Source organism: Aegilops tauschii, chromosome 5 (assembly GCF_002575655.3).
Source record: "Aegilops tauschii subsp. strangulata cultivar AL8/78 chromosome 5, Aet v6.0, whole genome shotgun sequence".
Classification (NCBI taxonomy): Eukaryota; Viridiplantae; Streptophyta; class Magnoliopsida; order Poales; family Poaceae; genus Aegilops; species Aegilops tauschii.
The window spans coordinates 291,152,270-291,161,128 of NC_053039.3; the positions used below are offsets into that span (position 1 = coordinate 291,152,270).

The 8,859-nt window shown below is 46.0% G+C and overlaps 2 protein-coding genes across 3 annotated transcripts; one reads left to right on the forward strand and one right to left on the reverse strand.

Annotated features, from left to right (window-relative positions):
- The first annotated feature begins 843 nt into the window (after positions 1 to 843).
- Positions 844 to 1,453, forward strand: LOC109731826 (18 kDa seed maturation protein). The gene has a single exon (XM_020291001.4). The coding sequence runs from the start codon at positions 982 to 984 to the stop codon at positions 1,297 to 1,299; it is 318 nt and encodes a 105-aa protein (XP_020146590.1). The 5' UTR covers positions 844 to 981; the 3' UTR covers positions 1,300 to 1,453.
- Positions 1,454 to 2,615: 1,162 nt separating this feature from the next.
- LOC109731825 (protein EMSY-LIKE 3) lies at positions 2,616 to 8,542 on the reverse strand. Of its 2 annotated transcripts, XM_020290997.4 has the most exons (11): positions 8,301 to 8,542; positions 8,096 to 8,193; positions 5,838 to 6,085; positions 5,628 to 5,737; positions 5,285 to 5,534; positions 4,978 to 5,205; positions 4,836 to 4,904; positions 3,700 to 3,942; positions 3,562 to 3,630; positions 3,425 to 3,488; positions 2,616 to 3,009 (listed from the first exon to the last, which is right to left on the reverse strand). In XM_020290997.4, the coding sequence occupies exons 2-11, from the start codon at positions 8,121 to 8,123 to the stop codon at positions 2,894 to 2,896; spliced, it is 1,425 nt and encodes a 474-aa protein (XP_020146586.1). In that variant the 5' UTR covers positions 8,124 to 8,193; positions 8,301 to 8,542; the 3' UTR covers positions 2,616 to 2,893. The 2 variants fall into 2 exon arrangements, with proteins under 2 accessions (XP_020146586.1, XP_020146588.1); XM_020290999.4 differs by lacking the exon at positions 4,836 to 4,904.
- Between the last annotated feature and the right edge of the window lie 317 nt (positions 8,543 to 8,859).

The window sequence follows — 8,859 nt, forward strand, 5'->3', positions numbered from 1 at the left end:
CTCTAAACGCCAACTTTGAGCTACTCACTGGATTCAACTCACAAGGACTAGGAATTTCATGGAAGTTTGATCTAGAATTTTTTTCGAAACGGAAGTTTGATCTAGAATTCGAGTTTAGCTAGAAGTCACTTCTATGTTTTATCCATTACAACGAACACAGTCGTCCAAATCCTAGCCAAAGAAGAAAGAAGAAAGACAACGGCTAAAAGTAGGAGTACAACCGATCAGCTGGCCCAGTTTAGGCTTGCAAGCCATTGGGGAAGCTTCTTGGGCCTTGTCGACTAGGTCCTTGAGCTGGAGTTGTAGCGGCTACGCTGTTGTCGACAACGCTACATTAGGTACAATAGCTTGTTCTTCTCCTTCAGTGTTAGTGTCCAAACAGGTCGTTGACATAGTAGACAGTTCAAAAGTCATCGTGCTAAAGCCTAATAGGACCAGCGCACCAGAACAACAAACTCAAAAGAACACCTAAAAATAAAGCAGAAGCCTCCCCACCAGCAAAAACACACGAGTCGAATCGGCGACGACACCGGCAGGAGGTGGGAAAACCCTAGATGAGTAGCTTGTGTGGGAGAGGAGTTGTAAACGTGACGTTCTCTCCCCGACATTTCCTTTATGCCGAATATAGCAATGCTATGTCGACAGAGCAGAAACCGGTTCCTGTTATTTTCTTGAATCGATTCGTGTTAATTCCAGGCGCCATAGGAATAAGATGCATGGACTGTGCGTGCCGACCTGGTAGGGCACGTGTCCACCGTCGGTCCACATTCATGTACGCCTGAGCTGAGGCCCCCAAGCTTCAAATCATATAGTAATACACATACGGCGGCCCCACATACGGCTACCGTAGAATGTAAACCGGCCCTATAAATTCGGACCGGCCGGCCGGCCTGGTAGTAACGACGAACCAACAAGACAACTACTGTAGAACACAAGAAAGAAACCTGTAGCACCGAGCTAGGCGAAGGTCGATCGAGATAGATGCAGGGCGGGGAGAGCGCGGCGGGCGCGGCCAAGGAGGCGGGGGCGAACCTGGGCGCGTCGGCGTGGGCGGGCAAGGAGAAGACCATGGCCGCGGTGCAGGAGCAGGTGGAGAAGGCCAAGGCGCACGACGACCCGGCGGCCCAGGCGGAGGCGGAGGCCAGGAAGGAGGAGCGGGTCATCGAGGTGGAGGCCGCCAAGCAGGACGCCTACCGCCACAACGCCGCCGTCGCCAAGGACGGCCGCGCCGCCGCCGTCGTCAAGGATGAGAAGGAGGCGGCCGCCGACGACGAGGAGGAGGCCGTAGTCTCCGCCTGACGACTCCTCCGGAAAACCTCCTTCTCCAGTGTTTTCATTTGTTCGACCGACTGTATGTATTGTATTGTATTGTTTGGCGTGCTGCGTGCATTTGGAATTGTTGTTGTGAGAAGAGTTGTTGTTATTGGAGATGAAGATGCATTTTTTTACGTTACGTGCATCGCAATGCGATGTGATCCTTTGGTCCGTTCTGGTGGACCATGTACTCCTTCACCTTTAGCTCTTCAAAATCTGAAAACAAGAGGGAGAAGAAACCGGTAGCGCTTCCGACGGATTCGTTATCTCCCTCAAAACAAAAACGGATTCGTTATCTGTATTGTCATTGGGTACGGTCCGACGTTCGCTACGATGGTCCATCGATCTGATCTCAGTGCAATGCAACCGGTGGCAGTGGCAGTGGACCATCACAGCTGTCGCTCCTCCCAGCTCACGAGCCAGCGACTGCAGGTCGGCAGCTGAAGCATATACCTATTCTTTTTTTTCTTTTCTTTTTTGCGATTGGAAGCATATACTTATTCTTTTTTTCTTTTTTCTTTTTTTGCGGGGGAGAAGCATATACCTATTCCATTCTGCTCAAATACAGAAACGATGACAACTGCCCTAAAATACATAAATGATGACTACGGTCTTAGACAATAATTCGAAACCAGACTCGGACTCATCGGCACCGATGAACAGTAAAAAAATAGCAAAAAAAAATAAAGATTCAGTTTTTTGTTCATCCTAGATGTTCATATGGGTGATGTCCGTGAAAAATTTCGGGGTGTTTGGACATACGAGGAGGTCGTGACAAAAAAAAAAAGCGGCTCCAAACAGTGTTTCCTCATTAAATGTTTGTTAAACACCCAAAGATTGTCTTCTTTTGCTACGGGCTCCTCGAATGTCCAAACTTCATCAAATTTTATAAATATCACGCACAAGAGCATCTTGCACACAAAAAAAACAGATTTTTTTAATTTATTTTTCCATTTTTCACAATTTTACACGGGTGCAGATTAGCAGCGTCCCCTCCTAGACTCCTGATAAAATTATTCCGTAAAAAAAAGACCCCCGACAAATTTTCTTCTATCTCTACTCGAGAGTTGACACAGACTAGTGCATACGGATGCTTATTCTAGCTTCAGTTGTTTGCTTCGCATTTTCATTCCACATACCAAGTTATCATTTAGAGAATGCCAACCTCCTTCGACATAGCACAACCATGCTCGCGGTCAACCCATTACCAGGCTATGATCATGCAAATATAGCCTAGCGTGCACTCTCACATAACCATTGTGGATAATGACATGATTCCGGAATAATGAAAAGGTTAGCAATGTTCCGAAAAGGACAAATGTCCAAGTCTACTAATCAATCACCATTGCACTATCACTTGTGCAAATAACAAGAAGCACAATAGCTCCACAGAGCAGCAGCTTTACAACACGTTAAGCAGTTCTACCCCCAAAAGAAAGAAAAGAGAACAAAAACTGATCGTCTCTCAAAACCAGATGGTTTCAACCTATGGCTAAGTTTTAAATAAACATTAGCAATAAGATTTTACAACAGGACGGGCTTCTAATCGAATTTGTGTATACATGTTCCGGCGATCCGTTTATGTGGCGGCGCCTCCGACCATGTGGTCGCCATCAACAGCCATGGCATCCGCATAGTTTCCTTGATGCGGGTGCCCACCATATGGCCCCATCCTTCGGCCACGGTTGCGCTCATCTGTTCCCACCAAAACATGACAGGGCATTGCAATTACTACACAGCTACAAGGCATGTTCAACTCATAAAAATTCATGTTTGCTGTGTAGAGCGCTGCAATCTTGTAACCGCTAGGCATAAAGGATAGACAGATAGGCTAGGCCTCATATCTCCCAAGTAAGAGAGGAACACTATCTACAATTTGGCGCATTCTAGAAACTGTCCACTGCGTTACAAGGATCCTACCTCTCTAAAGTGGAAACTGGGTATAATTATAGTGGATAGTGAATACACGGCAAAATGGTATACAGCCATGACATCTCAAACTGCTCCCCTGATCAGGGTAGTCATCCTAAATTGGAAATTGTTTGGGTGGTTTTCTGCAACATCAGAAAGATCCTCCCATTTTGTCAACAAGCAATGATTTAGTATTTACCACTTTCGCCATCAGATGCCTCAGCAAGCCTTGCTATCGCATCAATCAACGACTGTTCTTGCTCCTGCAAGCATTGCTGGTTAGTCAAAACCAAAGGCCTCCTGATCGAATAGATATCAGTATATATTTCAGCATACCTTCAGCGCTTTCTTTGCCTTGTCTACCTCCAAAGGATCAGGATGACTAACACTGAAGACCCTCTCCACCTATGGGAGATGCATAAGGTTAGTACATCTTCATCATCAGAGTGGCTAGCAAACTTTCTTCAAACTAACCTCTTTTATCAGGCTTTCAGTGTGAAGTATATCAATGTCATCAGAACTTCTCTTCCCAACGCCATTTTGCGAACGTGGAAAGTCTTTCTTCGACACATTCTTTGGGAATCCTCTCCCCCTACCTGTACCTGGTGTGGGCATAACACGGCTAGTTGACTTCTTACCCCCGCTACCTGGAGCACCACGACCTCCTTGGTATAATCCTGGGTCCTCGCCTTGCCAGATTATGTCTTCTGGTTTTATCTGTAGTCAGGGCCCAAGGAATTGTCAGCAAAGTCCATCAAACAGAAAAGTTCAGAGGACAGTAGTCATCAAGCGGTTTGGTGCACACACATTGGGACATGTGCACGATACAATAATAACGGGCAAATGCTACCAGAGGACATTAGCCAAACGGATGGCATTTGTTTCACATTCGAATCTAACCATCTTTATATCTGTACTATATGATCTTCATGACTGAATCAAGGTACCAGGTTATGTTCTCTAGAAATTTGACGCGGTTCTCAAGGATAAGTGTTGACATCACAAACTGTTATCAAAAATGTTCGCCCGACATTTGGCAAGAAAATGGAGTGAAACACTGACTGGAATGTACTCCTGGTCAGAACACTAGTGGCAATGGGAAAACTGATATCAAATGACCATAATTCCGTAAAATAAAGTTGTCCCTCTTTGCTACACGGTAGGGTCAATAGTCCAGTTACTTATCCCAACAGATCAGTTGCATTACCTTAGTTCACTAATACAGGCCCATTTGACACAAGCATGATGTGTGGGCCTGCATCACATGGCCAAGTTGGCGATTTGAAAAAAAAGGGGCAGCCCGGTGCATGTAGCTCCCGCTTACGCAGGGTCCAGGGAAGGGCCCGACCACTTTGGGTCTATTAAGTTGGCGTGTAACAACAGCTAAAATTGTCTTAGTTCACATCAAGAGTCAAAAGATCATGATGTTCCCTCCCATGTTCCCCGGTAATTTTGTTTTGAGAGCTAACCCTGCCTAACCACGCAATCTTATTCCTCATCATGCTTATACCTTAACTACTTTTTTGTAAGTCCAATATCAAAGAAAGGAAAACACCAAGCATGAAAATGTGAATAATTATCAGAATGTCCACATAAAAAAGATCGTGTACCTCTTTAAAATCAACCCACTCCCAGGTCTCATTAGCTGTATTTATGTCATAAACTAGCGCATAAACGTCCTGCAATGGAATCCCTCAGAAAATCTGGGGCTTGGATTAACAAAACTATAATCCTAATGAGCTAAAAGCACACCTTTTCCGCATTGTAATCAGTTATAGTGGCTTCATAGAAATTATTATCTTCAGGCCACCGAGACATGACTTTACGGCCAATTAAAGGATTAAGATGATGCTGTCCTTGAGAAGGTTCAGGAGCAGCAGGGCGACCAGGAAAGTTTCTGTTCATATGTGGTCCCCTTCCGCTGGGACCTGCTGAAGGTGGCATAGATTTGACTGCAGGGCCCCCTGGTATCTTCTGGCCCTTGGAAGCACATGAAATTCCATCAAAGAAGAGAAAAAAATTGCTTCATAACAGAACAAGCCATCAGATATGTGCTTACTGGTTTTGTCTTTTTGCCTTTAGTGCCTGGCAGAAATCCCTTTTTAGCTGCTGAAGATGAAGGTTGTGTTGGTGTAGCCATCTGCTGTGGATGCATAACAGGAGGAGACGGTACAGGTAGGGGAGGAACGGATTGAGATGTCTTTTGCCTTTTACGGCCAGAGGTGGTAGGGCTAGGCGCCGGGTCATGATGTATAGGCTGAGGATTATTGGGTAAGCTTGCCTGAAGGCCTCCTGTTGATCTCCATTCCCTTAATTTGAATCAAGGCAGAAATTTAGAGTGCTGGGAACAGAAAACATATCAACATTGTAGTGAATAGCACAAATATTTATCTATATTCGACCTTATGCTGCGGATAATATCATCACCATTGACCCTGTTTAGCACCTCCCTGTGTTCTTTGTCGGATACCCTTAGCTCCTTCCTAAGTTCAGTAATCAGACCCTCCTTCTCCTAAAAAAGGCAAAGTTGATCTAAGGTCAGCTTTGAGAAATAACATATAAATTTCAGCACAAACACCTGAATTAACAGGGACAGGTCTAGCAGTACCAACCCATGTGAGGGCATCAGACTGAGCTTTAAAAGCACGCAGAACTGCACAATACGCTTCTTGCTCAAGCTGTTGAATTTGTGTTTCCATATCGGTCTGGGCTCTAGGGTACGAGCTGGCAGGAGCAATGGCCCTTCCATTACCACTGACAGGAACAATAGCTCTGCCATTACCACTGGCACGTCCGCTGCCTCTTATACTCCTATTATTCGGATTATTCGGATATGGTGGTGGAAGGTCATCATCAGTTCCTGTAACCCACACAAAAGTTTAGGAACCAGCACTTAGTGCAAGTTGTAGAGCTGTTCATATACAAGCTTCACAACAGGGAAAAAATCACAATTGCTGACATAGTAGCAGAGAGTATTTCACATTGTTCTTATGAATATGACAAATAAAAATGGCCTGTAATGTTCAAAGAAATAACATAAATAGAATTGATAAGCATGCGGTTCACTAAGTACAATGAACCTTGGTAATGTACCACAAAGGAGTTATATAGATGAATGATGGTTTGCATTTCTTTACGTTCATGATTTATTTGATAACATGTTCCTTGAATAATATCAATAATGTTGCTGGTTATTGTAAGCTGATCCCTAGTTGATAAACATGCAAGGACAGGTATATGTGGACTAGGTATTGGGTGACGACCATGATTCACAGGTTATAGATATGGAGATATCAAACCAGTAATCCGGACACATGTTAAAGAACATACGGTTGGATTAAACCACCATGACACATCAATATAACATTATCTTATTCATGTCATCGGTTGGTCTAATATACAATGTGCATCCTATAACCTAGACTTGAGATTGTCGCAGACTCAAGCGGTGGAATCTAGAATGGCTTACTTAGGGGTTACCAAACACTATTCCATAACTGTGCAGTCTCGAAGTGACTTCTGGTTACTCGATAAGCATGTTCTAGGCCAGTCAACAAAGATGGAATCTGCGTCTCTGTACAACAAGAAGGACATCTCTGTGCCCTCAAGTTACCAGATCCGGTTAAAGAGTTGCTCTGTACGGGGATTCTGAGACACATGATTGAGGAAAAAGTGGCCAAGCTATCCAAACAAGGATGGCACATATTCGTCTTGGATTCGACAAATATCGCAAGGGGAAATGCATATAACTGCACTCTGTGAGTGTTCACCAGATATGATCTTTATGTATACTTGGAAGTTGGCACGTCCTACTAGGGGCCACTACCAACTATTGGTCGAACAGGAGCTCTCCGGCCATGTCCAAAATACATTAACCTAAAAAATGTTGCACACTTGGCAAGTGCGTGATCCGAACGAAGATGCAAATTATATACAGGGGTCTTCTCCTTGTGCTATTTCGCCCATACAAGGATTTCGTGGAACTTAAATAAAACTGAGGGAATTTTTGGCATTCAAATCACCCGAGCCATCCATCCACCCTGGGCATGGAGTATATATATAGATCAAACAAGACAGTGTGCAGGAGAAAGAGGGCCCCCCACATGCACGGGGGTTTCACATGGGCAGGCCGACTAGGGGTCTTCTCAGTGTGCTGTTTTGCCCATATTTTTGAGGATGTCATGGTATTTCAAAAAAACTGAGGGAATTTTCAGCATTCACCCGAGCCATCCATCCACCCTCGCATTGACAGCCGTTGCCAAGCAACGCGTGGTGTTATTACCCCCAAGTGTGGATGCCTTGGAGGGGTTGCTGGCTTGCTATTGCGATGCTAGGGCAATCCTCTATTTCCTAGATGAACCACTAGGAGGTAGTACGACTACGGCCACGGTGACGTGCTTTATTGATACTGCTGATATTACTATGTGCTTCTTAGTTGTGCATCGACGTCTAGGGCTCCCAATCAGGACCTAAACACATTCGAAATACAGGGAACGGTCGCAAATGGTACAAAGTTCACGCCCATATATACCCACAACGACTTGAGCCAGAATCGCCATAAAACCCTGCCCGCGTGCAAAGCTCCAAAATTTCTCCATGCAAGCCCAAGGTAACCCTAACGCTAACCTGCCATCAGGCAATCTCAGACCTAGCTCGCACCTCCGAGCCCGCAAGAATTTGCACCCAAAAAACCTTCCCAGGCACCCCAAAAACGCGACCTTTGGCTCCCCCCCACAGACAAACCCCTATCCCTTCCCGAGCAATCCACGTCCAGTGGCAAGCAGCTCAAGCAAGCAAGAACCCTAGAATTCGAAACCCTAACTAGCACGGGGAAGCGGAGCCGAGCAGCCCCGCCCAAGCCCCAACTCACCGCTGCTGTCCGAGGGCCCGTAGTCCATGGCTCGGCGCCGCGCCGCGCGACCACCCCGGGGGAGACGCGCGCGAGCTCCGGGCGATTTTTGTCAGGACCTGCAACCACGCGAGGAACGGGAGTCAGCCCTCGCCACTGCGACGCCGAACGCGGGGCCTCCGGGCGGCGAGCGGCCCAGGCGGCCGCGGATCCGAGGGCGGCTCACCTCCGGCGCGCGTGGAGGCGGCGGAATCCGGCGAGATTTGGGGGGAGGCGAGGTGGTGGTCCGACCGAGTGGGGAAGAGGAGGTAGTACTAGTATGGGGATTCTTTCTCGCCGAGAGAAAAAAAATTAGAGGGGTCGAAGCGAGAGAAGAAAATAAACGATGGGGGAAACGAGAAATTGGACGGACGTCTCGCGGATCTTGTACGCGTGAATAATCAACGGCTTACGGGAGTCGTCGCTCACTCACTCGTCTCCCTCGGGAACAGCGGCAACTTCCGGTCCGATCACAATACTCCCTCCGTCTATTTGCACAAGGCCACTGTCTTTCCCTCAAAAAAGAAAATACAAGGCCACTATCCTATCTTTTATATTGAAAAGAAAGGCAGCTAATAAATAACATGATTAATTGTGTGAAAAATCTTTTGCGTTCTGGACTACTCCCTTTGATACAATTATTACAAAATAAGCGACATTTCAATACCTAATATGGATAGGAAGGGGTAGTTAAACATGCTGCATGTGGTGTACTCCCTCGTATCCATATTAATTGTCGTTCATTT

What these genes read in the sequence shown, in the direction of transcription:
- LOC109731826 (XM_020291001.4), top strand. Translation starts at nt 982, where the DNA reads ATGCAGGGCGGGGAGAGCGCGGCGGGCGCGGCCAAGGAGGCGGGGGCG.
- LOC109731825 (XM_020290997.4), bottom strand. Translation starts at nt 8,123, where the DNA reads ATGGACTACGGGCCCTCGGACAGCAGCG. An exon ending in AGTGGGTTGATTTTAAAGAG is followed by an intron (nt 3,943 to 4,835) that starts GTACACGATCTT and finishes CCCTGACTACAG; the next exon opens with ATAAAACCAGAAGACATAAT. An exon ending in AGGCAAAGAAAGCGCTGAAG is followed by an intron (nt 3,489 to 3,561) that starts GTATGCTGAAAT and finishes CAATGCTTGCAG; the next exon opens with GAGCAAGAACAGTCGTTGAT.